Consider the following 20,928-nt stretch of genomic DNA (forward strand, 5'->3'; position numbering starts at 1 on the left):
TTTGACTTGTCTGAACAAATCAAAATCTCTTACTCCTCCCTATTTGCCACAATCAATTATTTTCATTGTACCTGCTCCATTTTTATTTCATCCATCTCTAACAGGACTTGAGCTGCATTTATAAACCATCTCTGAAAGTTTCTGAGCTGATAAATTTCAAGAGTGCATTTGCCTTTTTTTTTTTTTTTTTTGGCAGCATCTCACTAGTGGTTGATGTTGGTGGTTCATGGCATGGCATGTACTGATCAGTCACACTTCCAGACTGGTGGAATCACTAGGACTGGTGACTCCCACTCCGTAAACAGTTCTTGTTATCTGTCCCCAGCCACTGCAATACGGATTCTCTCATTTCCTTTACTGAGCTACCTGACTAGAGGATACAGAGAAGCCAGAGCCAGACTCTTCTTGGAGTTGCACAGCAGTATGACAAGATGCAACAGACACAAGTTGGAAAGTGAGAAATTCAGATTAGATATAAGGATTTTTTTTTGTTGTTGTTGTTACAAGGAGGTCAAATACTTAAAAGGTTTGCCCAGAGCAGTTGTATATCTCCCACCTTGGAGATATTCAAGACTTGACTGGACACAGCCCTGAGCAACCTGATCTGATTAATTAGACCTGCTTTGAACAAGGAGTTGTACTAGAAAACCCCTCCGGAGGTCCCCAAGTTCTTATATGTTTTTTTTTATTCTAGTGACCTAATCAGCCAGTTTCTTCTGACTGACGAACTTATATTATCATTATACATAAGGTAATCTTTACACTTATTTTGCAAGATTTAAACCAGTATGGCAATTTCATTTTATCTTTGTCATTTCTGTCACATCAAAGTTGTGTTTTTCATTTGCTGTAGACTTTCTGTCTACTTCTTAAGGTCTATTTTAGAGGTGGTTATTCATCCATGTAGATCTGGAGTTTTCACCTTTATTCCCAAGGAAGACAAGAAGAATTCACTTTTTTTCTACAGGTTTTGCACCTCTGACCTATGGAATTCTAGTCCGTCCCTCTATTCAGCTCTTGAGATCGTCACTGTGGCTATCAGCATGAATGAAACTCCTTAAAGTTTACACTTTCAAAGTTGGAAGATAAAACATATTACAGACCTCATTTAATTCAAGTAGCATTACAGGGAGGCTCTTCCCAGACATCATTCTGGCATGCCAAAGTCCAGCCTAAAAAGAGAAGAATCCTCTGTTGCCACAGGGGCTATTAAATAAAGAAACCTCTTATATACAGGAATAATTGGGTTCAACCATCATTCTCCAATATATATCCAGCAAGTAATATGGCATGGCTGTTATGCACATCATTGTGTGGCTGTGAATCAGAGTCATATTCAAAGAATATAAAATTACATATTCACTTTGCAGTATTGCAAATGCAATGTATGAACACAGGTGCTTGCTGAGCAATGAGGAATGATGAGACTAAAAGCCAGACACCTGCACTGAATAGCGTAAATAATTCAAGTCCTGCTTGCTCTTCAGAAGCACTGAGGATCTACACCTTTAAGCTGTTAATTCTTAGCTCTATTCAGCTGTCAGGTGCATGTCTCCCCTCAACAAACTGAAGGATAGAGCCTTGAATTATTTCTTCTCAATTCACCACATCTTAGCTAGTGTGGAATTCTGCAGTCCTCCAACACTATAATAAAATTAACACCTATACATACTTTTCACCTTCACCTTTCAGGCCAAGGAGCTAACCATCCCTGAAGGCAAACAACCCTGGTCTTGTTATGGAGTCAATAAACCCTCTGGTTTCACAGGATGAGGCCAGTTTGGCTACAAAGGCTGTTCCCTGAGTGCAGGTGGGTGTCATACAGAGATACCCCAATAAAGACTACTTCAGCTTGTAACTGGTTCTGTGGGAGTCCCAGTTAGCACAGGTGGTAGGAGGCAAAACATTCGCTGGTATCTTCTATTCTCAGCTCTCTCCAAGTACGCTTTCAACAACTGCGAGAGCTGGCCCTCATATTATGCTCTCTACTGTAACCCTAAAATGATTAGAGCCCTTCAGTATCTTATTTGATTTCATTCTAATTTCACTTGCTCCTGGCTCTTGCAAGTCCTGAGAGCACACACTTCTTAATACCTGAAATACAGCTATTTGAAACCATGCTGCCAAACAGATGTACATACATCTAACTTGAAGCAAAGGGATAACTAGTATTTTAAAAGTAAAACAAGCACAAGGCAGGCAGCATTTTCTTGCTGACAACTGTGTCAGACAATGTAGCAGACACTCAGTTTTGAAACGCAGGTGGGCTTTTATTCCTGATAATGCAATGAGAGCAGTAGTTCCAGATGTGGAGAAATTGACCCCTAAAAAAGAGATTTGCAATGATATAGCACAGAGGAAGCTAAACTATCACCAAGATTATTTGGAACCCTCTCTGAAATCAAAGCTGTTCTCCCCTTTGGTAGAAACAGGAATGGGAGAGGGTAGAGGAATGGGAGGAAAAAGAGGAATGAGAGAGAGCAGATGACAGGTATATAGCCTTCACTGTGCATGCAAAAGGGTACAAATTACAATCCCTTGAGCACACAGAGGCAAAGCAAGGTTCACAATGCCTTATTATATAAAGCCATATTATAAAAATGACTGTTAACATTGGTCCATTAGTGTTTGTACAAGGCTGTGAACATGCAAAGTGGTAAGTATCAGCATAGGCATCAGCATGGGGCCTCAACTTTGACATGGTCAGGGGTGTTGTAGCAAAAGAAAGTACACTTATAATAATTATTGCCCACGAAAGGTGGTGTTTAACATACCGCCTCTCTGCATCATTTCTGACCACTGAAACTAAGTCAGAAAGTAATGTCACCAGTGGGTATTGGTATCCTCAGCAATTTATTTCTTCTAAAAGACAAAATATGTGCAATCACCTGTAAATTAACAAATTCAACCCACTAAAGTAGTACATTTGGCGCTGCAAGGCCATATAGGTACTGCGTTGTTAAAATACCTTTAGTCTGATTTGATTCAATGCCTTACATTGTACTGCCTGGTGAAAGGGAGGTTATTTCTCAGCCTTCTACATTCTCTTTTAATTTTTTAATTCTTCCCTAACTGTAGCAGACCTGAAATCAACAAGGGGTTTTAGGAGGAAGTGCCAAGATCTATTGCCCAAGGCAAGTACATCAACATCTCAGAAAGTCACTTTTGTTTGAACACCAGCTAGAGAAGTAAATGCTATAAACAGAACAAATATAGACTCAGCTGTGCTGGATGAAAGAGTGAAAGCAAGGGGGGCTGCAAGTAAGTTTCTCCCTGAACCTCCATGGCCTTGCAGGACAGGTCCTTTTCTCCAGATGGGCCCTTCGCTGACAAATATCTACTAATTTCCTGGCTCAAAGCAAAATCTGCAAAGTTTTTGTTGATGCACTTTGATATACCTCTGTCTGCCATCCCAAAAGGTTGGCTCTGTCTCTCTGCTTCTCCCAGCAGCAGCCTGGCTGCAAAGCTCACCATGTGCACTTGTCAGCTCTGATCCACCAGCCTCTCCTCTACCACCTTTCCCAGTGCTGCTCAGGGAAAAGGCAGCCTGCCCTCTGCCCCAAAGGCACCACTGAAAGGGACGGCACAGCAGCTGGGGCACGCTTCCCTTCTGCTTCTTAGCTACAGTCTGTTAAAAGCACATATGGCCTGCAGCAGGAGGGAAACTGTTAAACTTCAGGCAGGTTAATAATGAAAACCCTTGAAGGTTGGTGTTGGGACCAATCTCACTTACTGCTAGTATTAATGACATTGGCACAAAAATATAAAAGCAAACAAATAAATTTCCAGAGACCTACATATCCAGAAGCCTTGTCAACAGAAAGAGGATTGTTGGCTCACGCAGCAGGAGCTGGATTATCTGGAGTGGTAATAGAAGTGGGATGAAATTTAATAGCAGTGTGCAAGGTCAGAAGCTTTGGAACCAATAAGACTTTCTGCTATAAACTATGAGGTTGTCAGCTTGAGGAGCTATGTAGGGGGAAGTATACTTGTAGAGTATGTGATGTGTGCAAATCATCAGCCATGAAAACAGTAAACCCATCAGCTGATGTATCCTCAGAAGAGCCAAGGAAGATTATGTTCCATGTTAAAGGCCCCTATGAGATCTCCTCCTTTGAAATACTATGTATAATACCAGCCATGTTCCAGAAAGAGTCCTTTCAACCAGAACAAACCAAGAAATAGGCTTCAAGATTATCAAGATGATGTTCTGATGAAACAAGAACAAACCACCTCACCTTTTACCCTAGCGAGACCAGGACAGGAAGGATAGTATTCCTGTCTGGTCATTTACCAGGCAAAATAATCAGTCCAAAGAGGGCTTTAAGCTAAAGGACATGCAGGTATAAATTTCAGAAGAAAATGAGAAAAAACATGTCTAGCAACAAAGTTCTGGAAGTGCCTCCCCATCAGAGTCCCATTTTAGGTGGGGTTTGAAAAGTTCATAATAAAATGAAGGTCAGGAAAGTAAACTTGATGAAAGAGGACTGGACACTTTCCTTTGTGTTTCTCTGCAGGAAACATCCACAAAATTTATTTTTTTCAGCATTTCTGAATAGCAGTGGCAACTTTTTTCCCCTCCATTTCTTGCAAAAGTGCCAATAGCTTTTTTGCTTTTTATACTAATCCTGTAATGGTGCATCTCTCAAGCACCTGAAGGTACACCTGACAGCTTGTCTCCTGCTGTGCTTCAGAGCAGCATTCTGCAACACAGAGAAGTAGGATGCACCCATTCTGCCTTGCTCCAGCTGCCTCCTCTCAGTTGACTTCTTATTTTTGTAATTTCTAAAACGGTATGGTGTATTCCTTCAAATCTGTGCTGTCTGTCACACTTCCCTAGCCTATAAATACTACAATGTGCCACCTGGAAGAAACACATCATTTGCACTGCTCCTTCCACCTAGATGATGTTGCAGACACATCCCTTCCTATTAAACAAGACCACTTGCTGCAGAGCAGCACTATCCTTAGCCTTACACCACAGTAATTGCCAAAGGATCATGCCTGACAGTAAGAGAGAAAAAGCATGCAAAATACAAATGAGGCTGTTAAAAAAAAAAAAAAAAAAATCAACCCTGTGAAAGACAAAATTGGCAACAGGAAAAGAAGGTTCGACAAATTGTGTAAATAAGGCAGCAGCCAGTTTTTTGAGAAAAGAACTAGAGCAAGTAAAATCAAACTAGAGTAGAAGAGAAGGACATTCCTGATCTCAAGTTCTAAAAGCACCAGACACACAGACATGGCTCCTCAGAGCTCTACCCATGCCCAAAAGTGATTTCAGAAGCTAGAAACATCTCATCAGTGGTGCTAAAGAAAGTGGAAATTCATTCTGCGTTTTCCTTGACAAGACCCACACACTACAGAAACAGCTGCTGGAAAAGGACGGACAAGAGTTCAGAGCTCCAACTTGGAATGATTAGTAGAAAGAGCAGAAAACCAGTTAAATTAAATGAGCAGAAAATGAAGGCCTTCCCTCAGAGGGACATGTCCTCAGATAATCAAACAGCAAAGGCATTTTGAGAGAGAGCTGTTTGCTGTTGAAAATTTTAATTTAATCAGTTTAGGTTTGATAAACATTTAAACAAAACCCAAGAGCATTCTCATTTCTTTGGACAATACTAAATCCCTAAATTGGAATATGATAGAATGCTAGTTTTGCCAGACTTTGCCTCAAAACTAGAACGACAGAAAATGTCAGAATGTCCAGCTTTCCTGCGGAATGGAAATTCCAGTTTCCAGTCAGCTCTCTCAGGTGTCACTGACAAAATCATACTTTGGATTGTCCCCACACCTAAGTTTTATTTAAGTGGGCTCACAGCATTTCTGTCTTTCACCAAGAAAATGTATACATTTATTATGTAACTAACAGCAGCCACTGACCTTTTCTGTTCCAGCTTACCAGGACAGCGTTATTTTGCAGGCTGGAAATGAATGGTCCCTTCTTAAATGTTAGCTGCCACCTGCTAAGCCTTGAATGTAAACGAACAAAAAGACATCTGCAGAACACAACCCACAAGCAGGATCAAGTCCTCCTGATACTACAGCTATTACCTAGAATTCCCTTTTCTAACAGCATCAGACTCAAGCCCAGTGCTCAAAGCTGCATTGATTGTAATTAACACGAGTAAAGGTTTGATTTCTCTTGTTCCCTCTGATAAAGCAGCAAATGTCTTCTTCACCTGCCTTTTTCAGGAGAACCACTTAAAAATTCCAAAGGCCTTAAATTTCAATATGAGCTCCAAAAAAAAGGTCAAGAGAAACAATTTCCCCTCTTCTTTAAGGTTTCCATGTTAAAATCAGTCTTTCACAATGACTGTACGTTACAAAACTGAAATTGTTGCCAACATGAACACTACACTTAGATCACAATATGAATTAATGAGCTCGCTTTTCACCTTCATCTCCCCCTTCTTCAATACTTTCCACTTCCTCCCAAATAAATGAGCTGTGTTCCTAATAAAGTGATTGAAAGGAAGGCTGGGAAATTTAATAATAAAAAGTTCTCTGAAATTCAGTTTCTGGCAGTGCTTTAAAAAAGAAAATGTTATTACTTAGTCCTTTGCTTTTCCCTAAAGCAAATTCCAGTCCTTTGAGGACAGCACAAATATAAAGCAGATAATTTACAAACCTTTTATTCAGCAATAAGCAACTATAATATGAATTGCCAACTGAGTATTCTAAAGATTCTAGTTTAGGAAGAGAAACTGCATATTGCAGAATAAGAAAGTCTTCATCTAAACTATCAAATACTAGACTTTCAATAGGAAGCAAATTGTTGAACATGTTAATTTTCACAGGAGATAGAAAGGACCATTAAGACTGAAAACCCAACAATAATTGCTGGAGTTCTTATCTTAATAATAAGTTTCCTAATCTCAACTCTTTTGCATTTGCTGTACTGAAGATGACAAAGGGGACAATACCAAGAGTTTGCCTTAGATTACTCAAGTCCAGAACCACAAACGAATCTATGATTCTATGAAATGAGCAGATGTTTGGTGAAGCAAACCCAGACTTTTGCCTCTGCTCATGTCTTATCAAAAAGAGTTATCAAAATACTCTTGACAACTTAGAAAACCTAAAAATGTCAATTAAATTGTGAAAACTTAATCAGGAAAACAAAAGCAAGTCTAATTATCTAATTTTGCAACAGTTACAGTGTCTTAAACTGTTTCTTACCTAGCTCGCAAAGAACAATGTATGAAAATCAGGGTCCATTGAATTCTCTAAGAATTTTCCTGTTGCATCCGTTGTGTCAGGATTGTGCTATAATGTAATAAATCTGCAGAATTATTTATCAAGGGACCTGTGGGCTAGATTTTCATGTCCCCTATTGTAGTTAATAGTTGTACCCTTTCGCATTATTGTATACGTGTATCATTTTGCAAGAGTCATTTTGCTTTATTCCTTAATGATATTAACATACATATCACGGTTAGCTAGCTTGTAAAATAAAAATGGGCTGAGAAATTTCAGAATTGGATTTGGAGTTTCATGTTAAAAACCCATTTGGACTTGTGAAAGTGCAGATTTGGACACATCAAAATTTTGAAATCTATACTAATGACACCTTGAAGTTTACAGGCAGGGACTGCTCATTTTCAACTGAGAAAAGCCAGGACGAGGTATACATGTATCAGAGCCAGAAAGCTGCCTCTGACATCCATTTTGCAATTTGTGCGTTGCCTATCCAACAACAGCAAAGCATTCAGATGAATCAAAGGTACAAATTCTGACCCATTTTTCACATGCTGAGAAAATTCTATTGGAAATTGTGTTTTAAAGTGGCCAGGATTTTCAAAAGTCTGTGAATAATTTCTAAACAGCTTATTCCAAATTTAGAAGACAAAATTATGGATGTTAGTTATATAGTTATTATAGTTATTCTTTAACCACTACTTTAAATGAAGTTAAAGGTTGAGACTATACGAGTAAACTCTAAGATATAGATTTTAAAAAGAAGTTATATATGCCAAAATTTAGGATTTAAATTCAAGCATCACTTCAACCTTAAGTACCATATCACTTATTAGATGTAATCATTAATGAAAAGCAATACCTGTTTTATTCTTTTACTTTAATTGTAAATCTTTTAATCACATTCTGAACACAAAGTTTAGCAATGAAATATGTATAACTAATGTTACTGAAATATTGCATACAATCTTGATTCTATATTGATTTATCTCTCAAGTACAGAGTTGTGAAAAGTACACATAAAAGATTTTATCTATGGAGCTGGCTCCAGTAGTAATGTTAAATGAAGAAATCTACAAACACTTATAGAAAACCCCTTTCTCCCCACAGGAAAAGTCAGAGATCTGCCAGATAGCCCCTAAAAATAAGATTTTTGAATGTAGATTTCCGATTCAGCTGCACATAAATTGCTACATGTTGCCAGACAACTCCCTATGCTCTGAGAACTAGAGGAGGCTTAGAAAAACAACCCTCATCTCTGTAAGTGTGTAAGTGTAGGATGGAAATTGTGGCATTTCACTGCTGCTGCTGACCAAGGTCTCGTACATTTCCCCATAGAGGGGACAACACATGCAAGCCACTCCAGCAAAGACCACGCTCCCCTTGAACACTCATACCCCTTACTCAGCTCAGGAGGGCTCTCGTCCGCATCTTGCAACAGTCCAGCACAAACCCTTCATAAAGGGTGCAATAAAAACCAGTGCTGCTCATCCTGCTTCTAAGTCATCAAGCAGCTCTACCTGGGAGCCTTCATACCATATGGATGGGAGTTTTCATTACCTTCCTCGCCCCCAGATACCAACATCTCAGAGGATCATACTTTCGCTAGTTCAAGCAATAATCATGAGTTGCTGGATAGGCACAACCATAACACTTCAGGGTGAAAGAGAAGATTTTTAAATAGATAGTCACTTCACCTGACTGCTTTGAGATGGATGGTGCAGCCTTATGTTGTCAACTCCTACACTGATACCTACAGGGAAAAATAGCTTTTACACTCATTTTGCAGGAGACCCACAGTGATTACTGAAGAATAGCTGAAGCTGAACACTCCTAATTCCACTTTGGTTCTGCATTTGAGACTTCAGAAATATTTGGGCTGGCCAGTTCAAGAGACGGACCTTAACCCAAAGCCTGAACCAAGTCCAAGCTCAGAGTAAAGGTAGTAAAAAAACTCCAAGGTCCTTGGATTTTAGTGTTCAAAACACCCTAAAACATCCTGGTTGTGGTATTGGCACTGACAGATACATAATCCTCAGAAACCCTGATGTCTTCATTAGACACAATCCTACAGCAACTGAAGTTTTTCTCATCTGCATTTCAGTCAAAATTTCTTCAAAATCTTTATGCCCATATATAAAGTGGGGCTAGTGTTTCAGAATTGCATCTATATTGTACACTAACCAGCACAAAAGACTTCTGCCCTTAGAGTTTGCTTATTATTACCCTGAATCTCCTGATGATTCCCATATTACATGGGATATGCAAGTAGATATGGCTATCTACTTGCCTTTATGTAGCTCTTGGCTCCTATTGTAAATGTAGGAACTTTTCTGTACTTTCTGGTAAATAATCCTTGTAGATAAAACAAAACAAAAAAGAGGCAGAATTAGAAGTAAAAATATTTTCTGTCAATACAAACAGCTTAGGTAATGGACTTGGTTCATTTCTCCCAGATGATGAGAGATGCCTCTCTGATTAGATTTCAGAGTGGTAGGAAGTAGACAGTTGGATGATGAGACAGCATCTCCCACTATGAGCAGTCTGCTTGCAATGTTTTTAACTGTTTTTTGAACATAGTTTAATGATACAAAAACTTGTTTATCAGTTTTTAAAATTATCTACTTAACTTTTAAGTGCAACTGAATTCCCCATTCATTCCAGCACTTAGAAAACATTTCTTTTAAGCTGTGTATTAAGATACACACCATCACACAGTGATAAGTGCAATTTCCAATTTATTAGTGTATATTTATATTTAAATTCAATGCATTTATCTCCTCCTTCCCTTCCAATAAGTAAACTTTCTTTATAATTACATGAACATCTATATTACGGAGCATCTAGACATAAATTATTTTGTTCTCAAAACATAAATAAGAATAATCACCTTGGTTTTGTAAAGATCTGCAAAAATCTTAAATCTTTTGCAGACTGAAGCATGAGCCATAGTGTGTAACCCTCTTAAATCCTTTATAAGCTCTCAAAACTCTGATTCTTTAGATCAGTTGGCTTAAAGAAAAACCTAAACCAACCAAACAAAAAGCCACATTTTTTTTTAATTCATTCTCTTTTGTACATATATCCTCAGATGATATTCTGTCAGACAGAGACAGCTGGCAGCAAAGTTGCCTGTCTCTGTTCTGCAGATATTTGTAGTTGTCAGCTATTTGGAACAGTCCCCAGTCTTGTCTGACAGCAAGACAGGTTGCGTATCCAGCTGGCATGAAGCCACAGCCATCATGGCAAACTGTAAGAGATTCTGACGAAGCAACAGATATACAGATTTTCACAGAAACAGGGGGAAAAAAAAAAAAGGAAATAAAAAAGAAGAAACTGGACTGTCACATGTAAAAAAAAGAGAAAAAAAACTAAGGTGCTCAAAATAAAAACCTTTTCAAGCAATTCTTTTCCTACCTCTGGATTTCAGAATGTAATCTGTTTTGGGATCATCTGTCCTTTCAGTGCAAGCATTACCAGCCTGCAGCTGTGAAAGCTGTCTAATCCCATCCTCCTGGTTATGTTAAGAGAATTTATAGCAGGTCCTTGAGCTGTTACCTGATTCTAAATGGATGACTTTTAACTAATAACTTCTTTCGGACACGCAAAACTGCATAGGACACTGAATGAGCCAAAATAATTTTGAAATAATGCACTTTCGAGGTGACAATTTTAACTAATCTGATACTCTGCTGAAACCTAATTAGCTTTTACTGTGTTAACACAGCGTAGGGAGATGCAGAAATTACTATAAGCATGTTAATCAGCCTATTTGGCAAGAGTTGGGGTGATGAAAATGTAAGTTCTGCTCCCCAGAAAGTGTGCCCAGCAGCGAGCTCAAAGGGAGCCCTGGCACCTCCGTGCCACTGAGAGAGGGACTCTGGTGCACAAGGCAGCACCTGCCTTACCACCACCAAGCCAAACCGCAGAGACTCTTCAGGCACTGCAGAGAAATGTATAGTGGGTCTCCAGCACTGGCTGCACCAATGTGTGTGTACAGAAACGCTCAGTAGGAACAGCGAAAGAAACCCTGGACTAGAGCATCATGGATTTAATAACCACTTTATGCATTGGCGGCAAAGCCACACTTTGAGCAGGCCTTCACCAAAATGGTATTATCAAGGCACAGGCAGGAATGATACAGCCATCAAAGGGACAGGAGTCGTTCAGAAATCACAGGAAAACAGAGGGCAGAGAGCCATGAGAACTGCAGTCCTGACAGATAATAAAGACAGAACTCAAAGCAAAAACAAAATTCAGCTTCCAGTCCTCATATTTGGTCATGTTTCGAGCAGTAGCTGCTGACACTCACTTGCAAGACACGGGGAGGTTATTTTTAAACAAGAAACTTCCAAGACTGTTACTGTTCTTATGCACTTTCACTATTTTGCAATGTATAAATAGGAATTACAAATCAGATTTGTCATTGGTACCCTGGATTGTTGTTTTCATGGGCTGTCAAACTGTCTGCATCTGTACCTTCACTTATTGATTCACTTGTCACCTGTCTGAAAAGAAAACAGTTTAAAAACTTTGATTTAGTAGAAAGACTAAAAGGAAACATAAAAGAACACACTATGAAAATGCTTTATGAAGCATCTGTTATAAACCCTTTCTTTTGTTTATTGCCTAAGGGATGGCAGCAGGTGTCACACGCTCTGAAGCTGGTGAAGAATCACTGCAAACCTCATCAGCAATATCAGACTCCAAACATGAGTATGGTTCACTAGTTACTTACGAAGCCTAAAAATCCCCAAATCTGGACTTAGTCAAAGAATGAGAGTACAGGGCAGAAACATGACAAAGACATTATCGCTCATTTGTGAAAATGCTTGGAACTGGAGGCAGAATCTCAAAGCCAAAGGTCCTTGGTACCTGGTAACTGCTCTAATGTTAAAATGTTAGTTGACATGGTTTGTTAACCGGTTTTGGGTGGACCCCGCTTATGTCTTTTTACTGATCCTTTCTCTTCTGCCATAAGATTAGGGCAAGATTCGGACACTGCTCTGTCCCCACTTTGGAGATGCTGCAGAATGAGTAATTCTGGATTCTGAAAGCATCAGCTGTAACTTGGAGTGGCAGAATAGGTGTGGAAAACCACCTCAGTTTGCTTTTGTAGGTATTTCACTACTACACCGTCAGCTTTAGTCTGCAGATAGTAGCTCCTTTGCTACAGGCAGTAATAGTAAATTTCAACACTCCTCAACCAGCACATTTCCAATATAATTATTGAAATACTTCCTGTGTTGATGGGGCAAGCAGCATTTTTTCTAACCAGGGAGAGCTATTCCATAAATCTCCCTTTGCCCACCAGACCCAAACAGTGCTGCACACCCACCTGGCCTTTCCCTTCTTCCCCATCTCCTCCCTTTTAACCCAACAAAAAGTTCAAACTGCACTATGAGAACTAATTTTGTCAACTGAACTTTTAAGCCATTTGTAGCACTAAAGCCAGACTATCCAGTGCACCCCACAGAACTTCTGGAATCATTTCTTCCACGTCCTCATCCAAGCCACAGACAGGAGTCTAAGATGGATTGTAGGTATTACCTTTTTTTCACATGAATTACTACTGATGTTTAAATTGCACATGTTCTCTCTGCCATAGGCAATGTTTCAGTTGCTCTAGGTGTTTCCTAGTCGTGCTTTTTCAGAACATAATGCCCCTGCGGTACTTCACGAGTGGGTCTGCAGTTTCAGCTGTATTTTGCACATGCATCCTGCAAAGGCAATCACAGTGCATATAGGATGCCCAAAACAAAACTGCATCGCACATAGTGAGTGAAATAGGCCAGATGCATCTCTAACTTCCAATATGCAACTGAAGTATCCTGTTTATTTTTGAGTTTTTACATTATTTTCACTGTACTGTGTATCTTTACACTTTAGGGGATCCTAACACCATTCTGGCTCCAGGCTTCAGAAATCTTAAAGGATTACTAAATGCTACTGTGGTAGTACCTTGTGTCTAAATAGCAGAAAGCACTGTTTTTCAAGTTTTCTAACTGATCACACTGAGGAAAGACATAATCATAGTTACCAAAATATATAAAATGACATAAAATGAGTCATTCTTTAGTTGCAGACTGTTTGACATTTACAAAATTGGCCTGATATAAAAGGGGAAAAAAAAAAAACCACGACCTTGAAGGTAATTAGCTTGCAGAGTTACTAGCCTGGGCCTCACAGAAGAATGGTAATACGCTCATTAATTCCTAACATGGCAAAATAGTCAAGGTGCAGAGCACAGTCCCAAAACCCTTTGCACCCCATTTCTATTTAAACTGCTTAATGTTTATTAGCTTCCCAGCCTTCAATACACTTCAAAACCCAAAAGGGGACTGAGGCATTACACAAATTCACCTTAACCTGCCCCAGCTGAAAGCTGTACCAGGAGCAATCTTGCCACTGGAACTTTTTGACAAATTCCCAAAAGGCTCCAGGAAACACCCTGGGTTCATTTCAAAGGGCAGACAGCATGTAGTAGGACTGTCCCAGTGCAGGACTTCTCAGCTGTTGTATGTATGTATCTGCATTTTTGACGTCAGGTCAGGACCTAATTTGCCCATTTCCCAAAAGGTTGTTGAGAAACAGCAGTTACAGTAACACCATGCTTAAGCAATAGAAAAAAAAAAAAAATCACAGTTTTACAACTTTCCTTGAAAAGGAAACGAGTGAAGATAGCTATTAAAAATTCGAAGGATTTTTCTATAAGTAACAAAGCTGAGATTCCTGTTATTTGGCTATTGATTCATAATGGTTCACTTGGATATTTTCAAGCTGTCCTCTGAATCATGAAGGCCAAAAATCTGCATCAAGGAAGAAACATGAATAAGGTTAGCTGAACTTGCCTGTCAGTGGGCAGGAGACCTCTATATTTTATTACTACTGTGCAGGGATCAGATACACACATTTCCCTCACAGCTCTTGAGTGTCTGTCCCACCTAGCTCACCCAAGACATAGGTCCAAGAAACTGAGCACTAAATATCTGAGATTTCTCAATACACACAGAATAAGCAAAACTGACACTTTTTTGCAGCTGACTGCCACTTGTAACCCCAGAGACAGAGCTTAAATTGCTGAAAACACCAGAGTGGTGAGCAGGGAACAAGGAAAAATTTTATTTGGCCAGCCTCTGTGGTAGGGCAAAAATAAACCAATAGATGGAAAGATATCGACTTGATTACAAGTTACATTCTGGCCCTGAACCAGTCCACAGGCTAGTCTAGCTTCATTGCATAATCACAGAAAACATATCAGAAGGGTTGACAAAAGTTTGCTTACTGTCTTGGTAAAGCGCTTAAAATGGGATCAGAGCATGTTTTCTTCCCAATATTCATTAATGCTCTACTTGACCTAAAAACTCCATAAGCAAACATAGTAATGATCCCGAGAGATATTTCACAGAAATTAAGAGATGGTGCCTGCTTTATCATCAAAATACAAGATTTCAGCTGCTGCAACAAAAGATCCACTATGGTACTATCATGCTTCCCATGGTAGAAACACAGCTTTCCCTGGGTTATGTTCACTCCATGTGCACTAAAACCAGTGCCCTAAATCCTATTTAAATATGGTACCAGAGTAAAAACCAATTGTGAAAAAACTCAAAATAAAATGAGATAAAATCATAAAACAAAATCTTGCAGCAAATCCACTTCCTGCCTGTACACAATCAGATGTGCTGACTGAGGAGCAAAATAAAGTTTTTACTTCTATCAGCAAAGCTGAAACGGGTTTCTTAACCCATGACTGCAGTTTTTCTACCACTTTTGTTAAAACAACTTTTCAACTAAGCGCTGTCTGAGGCCACTTGCTGCAGTCATGCCAGAAGAGCCATTCTGCTTGTTTTGTCCTGGCAGCGTGGAAGGGACGTGGCACAGGGATGTCCACACACCACCTCCATTCTCCTGTTGGACGCACACCTGACTGAGCTTCCTGTGTGAGCTGCAGGAGTGATGTGCTCTAATCTGGGCAGGGTTTCAGCAGTAACGAGCATTCCTATTCACATGCCCAATTTTGTTCTAGATAGGTCACAAATTAATTCTCTGGCAAGCACAGATATCGAGACTTTATCCTGAAATTTTGGCTGGTCCTCAAAGCAACAAGCAGGTTAGAATACCATAAGTGCCTATTTGTGACTTGATACATATTTTAAAGCACTTCTACATTTAAAAAATTTGTTACCGAAACCTTTTGTTCTGAGGTACTTCACATATTAGCTTAATAGGGAATCTAAAAAACAGAAGGCTCTCTGCTGGTTTAAATAATTCCTAAAAATTACAAGACTGTATTAGGTGTGTCTGACACAAAGTTAATGGATCTGTAGCACTACTTATATTTTAAATTAAAAAATCCCTTAATTACCCAGAGTACCTTCCATGTACTGAAATTTCAGTACATTCAACTGTATGTGTTAAAAAAAATAAACTGAGTTCAAGCTAACCTTGCTATTATAGCCTTTTTTTTTTAAAGAAAAAAGCAATTAAGAGATTGACAATGAAATATACTACAAATGTTCATCTTATGATCAGATATTGCTTGTTAGAAATACATTCATTTAAGAGGGCAGCACTTTTTCAGCTGCCAAGAATATGCATGCACGAAAGGAAGAGCTGAGTACTCCCCACAGATTTAATGATTCATCTCTAGTCTCAGATAGTGAGAGTCTCCAAGAGCATTCAGCTTGGTCTTTTCTGTGCTGTAAAAACGGTAGAGAGGAGTCCAACCTGAACTCTAAATCCATATTTTCTTCATGTGGATGTGGGAGCAAGCTCCCAGCTACTGCTTTGCTTGTTTTCCATGAGAATTATAATTTCAACACTAAAAGCTATAGTTTCTCATGTGCAGAACAGCTTGATATCCATTTCCACATTGACCCAGGTGTTTTGGCAGACACCCTTACCTACCTCCCATTCAGAGCTACCATGCAACTTCCACTGAAATGCCAAATGAGAATGATTCAAAATCAGCTTAATGCCATCTTTTTATAGACTAGGACTATGTTCCCCAAAAGAGTATGTGTTCTCATTACAGGACACCCATGCCTACAAGACTTTCTGAATGAATTATCACTAAGTTGTGATTAACATGCAAACTGCCACAGGCATCTGAAATACCCTGTTGTCACATGATGCATAATTTCCTTCAATACTCAAAACAAAATTAAGCTCATGTTCAGGTGAGCAGCAAAGATGCTTTCTTCAAATGAAGTGTTTTATTATATCTCTTCTATCATATTACCGCTTCCTAGAGTAGTTCATTACTCATTTTTCTCAAAGTTGCTTGTAATAGTCTAAGTATACCCATAGGCTCCCCTCACTCCCTCCTACCCCTTCCATTTTTCTCCCCCTGCATTTCCTGAGCATTCATCTTTCAAATGGAGACTATCACAACACCTCGCCTCCACTCTCTTTTCAGCTAAAAATCACTAACTGTTTCACCATTTCTCAGAAACCAGTGCCAATGTTCCATCTCACATTTCTGACCTGTCTGCACCATGCAGGCAGCCCAAAACCACACAATGCCAATGATGTGCAGCTGCAAGGCTGCATGGTGTGCATGTGTGTATGGAAAAGGGAGAAGAGGAATTAAGGTAGCTTATTGCCTTTTTTACATACTTTGAAAATGAATGACCCTATTCTAAAAGCTGATGTGATAATACGAGCAAACAAGTCATATATAACTAGCTCACAAAAAACAGACTGGATTTTCTATTAACCACCTGAAATGTTCTCCAGTGTTAGTAGAAGACTTCTGCTAGGGAGAAAAAATATGTGCGCTGCAACTGTGCCTCCAACAAATGATACTGTTACGTATTCCTACACAACTGTACATGTTAAGATATGGCAGTCCAAAGTAGTAAGTAGACCATGTTGCAGTGCCACACACACAGTACCTCCCACAGTGCATTTTTACTACTGTGCTGGTGTCATGACTGCAAAACTGGGGCTGCTGTTCTCAGGCACTACAGAAGGAAAGCATCAGGCAATGTTTCATCTGAATGGACCATACCATTTTGCCACCTAAGCCAGGGGTTAGCATGGCATTCAAAAGCACAGGTTCAATTTCTGTATTGATAAAAAAGATTAATTATAAATTGGGATTAATGTACATACTGTGCATGCAAGGGTAAAATACATATAAAACAGCTCAGCAAATAATCTGCCAAGTTAGATTACAGAGATAAATTGTCTATAGATTATCCTCATCAAGATATATGACAGACATAAAATCTTCTTGTAGCAGAAATTCAGGTTACTAAATCCTCAAAAAAAGCCTATCATTGCTGACTGTGTACCATACAAGGCTAGCTCTTGACTGTGGTGGGCTTGAAAGACAGTAGACAACTTTTATTTCTAAAAATCTCATTGTTTTCGTAATCTCTTTTCCATTGTATCAGCATACTGTAATATACAATAATTCCATCTAATTACTTATAGAGCCCTGGGCAACAGTTCTGAGAGGGCAGCTGCAGCAAACTCGTATCCTTGTGCCCAGAGGTGATGCAGGACACACTAAACAGAGTACACTCAGCTACATATTCAACAGCTTCATCAGTCAAACTGCGGCACAGATGCAGGGAGTATGAGAACCAAAGCAGAACTGTAGAGACCCAAGAAAGCTCATTATCAAAATTATTGTTTCTTTAAAAGATAGATCTTTCCAGCAGAACCCTCAATTGAACAGTACAGGCTATGAAATGGACAACAGACTTCCAAAACTCAGAAAATCTACAGATACTACAATGTATTTTCCCAAGAATAAATATCCCTGCTTTCTTAATGGCAGCCACTTCAAAACATTTCAGCACTGAAATTTCAAGTATTTCAGGCAATCTTTAAAATTTTTCAGCATATTTAATACATTAGCGTCACTATCTGTTTTGTTATGAAAAATAGGATATACAGGGTACCAGGATGTAATAGGTCCTTCAACCAATAAAGGACAATATTCTTTAATCAACTGTGTGTATGCATTTTGCTTAGCCTTTTGCATCTAAACTTTTTTTTTCCTAGTATGAATCACATTAAAACAAAGCATTTTGTCTGACCTAATGAATGAACAGCAAATTCCAGCAATTCTTACTAAGTAAGGATTATTAAAGAAAAACCCTTTGTTGAATCAGACTTCCCTTTAGCACTAGGAATTCAAGTTTTCTCTGCTTATGCAGATGTTCTTTGCGTCAATTTCCATCCTAGCAGGGCAGCAGGCAGCAGCTGGTCTCCTGTCTGGAGTATGCTGCTTTGAATGCAGCCACTAGTGAATTACACACCCTAAATCTGACACAAATAGAGTCTCGAGATATAAGGAGTCATAAAGGAGATTTGATGGGCTTTAACTGTAGCCAAATGCTACAAGAGGAACATACTCTGCAATAACATGTACCTCGTATGGATCCTATTTTCTTCCCCATGATAAAGTGGCAACTTAAGCTGCAAAAATTACTGTCATCCATCTCACCCCATGCATTCACATGCTTGGGAAGTGTAAGTGAATATGTAGCTACATGGTTTGCAACCAAAATGTTTCTCCCAAGCTGAAAAAGCAAATACTTTAATGCATTTCACAAGAAATGATCAGGCAACGCATGGAAACCTGGCATGAGTCCAGCCCATCAAAACCGCCTCACAGACTCTGAACTCTCCTGCCTTGCAGGCTAGAATCAGATCCACAGTACAGAGGTCCAACACCCCTGAAGTCAAAAGACAGGATTCATACCCTAATTCAAAATTTTCTTTATTATGTGCTACAAAGGCACCTCCTTTTTGCTACTTTTATGTGCACTGACAGTACTCGTTCTCAGACCTCCCACCAGATCTCGCTGATCTCAGATAGTGTTTATACAAAGCTTAATGTGTAAGGAGCACACAGGCATATGTTCTGCAATACAGATTTATAAATATACATGCACTTAGTTTAATTGAACTTAAATAAACTTCACTCCCCCAGAAGCAGTGCATACTACAAGAAAAATTGCGTGTTCTACAAAATAGTGCTTGTGACTTTTGAAGACTGTTTCCGTTTGATCTCAAGGAATATTCCTCTGAAATATTTCCTTGAAATATGAGACATATTTGATGATGTATGTTGCATTTCCTTGTTCTACATTATCAGTTCCTTATACACTTCTACCACATTTCTATTCACATGATACCTGTTTAAATCTAATAGTTCTTTCAACCATTTGTTGTTTTATCTTTAATGTTATCATCAAATTTTCATTTTCTATTTCTTTATATACTTTGCCACAGAGAGATCATAATCCTGCATTATTAATTATCACACAGTTATACTGAAGAATTTATTGATGCTGATGTAACTAGGAAAAACTAATTTATTTTAGTAAAGATATGCTTGAATCCATCAGCTGAAATTTTGGTCTGATTTTTGTAGGACATTAACTCAGCAAAACTCATACAATCCCAATCTCTATGACTGATTGTAACAGAACAATACAACCTGCTCCTGTAAATCTACAAACAGGAACAGAATTTTACCCTGATAGTCAAACACTACACTCTCTGAATGCTGCTTTGCAAAACAGAATTGGGTTACTGAGACATCATGTGACTTCAGAGGTCCAGGGACAGGCAGCGATGTCTCATTTGTCACATGGGATAGAAATTCTAGGCTCTGCTTAGAACAACTGACAAGGTATTTACGAAATTAAAGAAGTAAAAGAAGGCGTCAAACAAGACAATTTCTCATTCTAATAGCCTACCTGTATTAGTTCCACTTAAAAAATGAAAAGCGTGCAGCACAATACCTGCTTTTTAATTATTTAATTTTCTCCTATTACATGAACAATTCCTATAGAAGGTCTCATGAAAATTTACTCAAATATTAACCATATAAGGAAGTTTATTATTCCAATTGTACAAATGAGAATACTGAGGAACTAAGATTACACATGATCCCACATCTCCAGATGCCAGAGCTTGTACTGCGCACCCACAACTGCCCCACCTCTGGGCTCTGCCTGTGCCTGGCCAGCTCAGGGACCATGGGACAACAGCAGCCCTGCCCTGAGTGGTAAGGGAAAGGCTGGCTCATGTGAATGCTGCAACCTGTGACCTATGAATATTTCAGTTAAAAGAAAGAAGCATCTGTTTCATCAACAGAGAAGCCACACAAGAAAGTAGCAAAAGGGAATGAACAGAGGGTAAGGAAATGATCCATTTCACATCTAAATACTCTTTTGGTGGACATCCCAGAGAAGGGAGAAACTACAGGGGAACTGTGGAGACGTGTTAAGTCAAGAGCTCAAAACATCAGCATGCGCAAGACCTGAAGCGATTCATGTACCAACTTTTAAAAGGTTCAGGGCCTGGGCACAGTACCACAAATTAGAAAAATCAAATAACGCAGTAAAAGAGAAATTATTTACTGCTGTTTTTCCTCTGCGGATGCAGAGACACACAAAGCAAAGCAACCTACGTTAAAAGTAAGGCTAAGGGATCTGTGAAAGGAGGGGAGGAATAGAATCAGACTTCGGTATCCTGCCAGCTTATACATTGATATACATAGAAAAAACTTGGCAGACAAAGCTGCCATGGTTTCCTCAGGACTGCTGAGGGACCTGACAAACCAGCAGGAATACCACCAGGACAGGTTGCCCCTGCCAGCAAGCAGGCATAGTGATTCAGCATAGGCTGTTAGTTAAAATCTTTATATTATATTTTCTATCATCATATCAGCAGGCCAGAACTGCTATCCATCAGCTAAGA

The 20,928-nt window shown here is 39.1% G+C and overlaps 1 protein-coding gene across 6 annotated transcripts in view; it reads right to left on the bottom strand.

The window, feature by feature from the left end:
- Positions 1-20,928, bottom strand: part of SMYD3 (SET and MYND domain containing 3) — a 393,064-nt gene that overhangs the window by 201,045 nt on the left and 171,091 nt on the right. Inside the window, exon 1 of one of the 6 annotated variants that reach the window (XM_032920195.1) lies at positions 1,104-1,124. The exons of the other annotated variants lie outside the window; for them this stretch is intronic. Within the exon in view, the coding sequence (XP_032776086.1) occupies positions 1,104-1,124 (21 nt within the window). Of the gene's footprint in view, positions 1-1,103; positions 1,125-20,928 lie in introns of those variants that run through there. 6 annotated transcript variants of the gene reach the window in all.

The sequence above is a fragment of the Strigops habroptila genome, chromosome 10 (genome assembly GCF_004027225.2).
Source record: "Strigops habroptila isolate Jane chromosome 10, bStrHab1.2.pri, whole genome shotgun sequence".
Lineage (NCBI taxonomy): Eukaryota > Metazoa > Chordata > Aves > Psittaciformes > Psittacidae > Strigops > Strigops habroptila.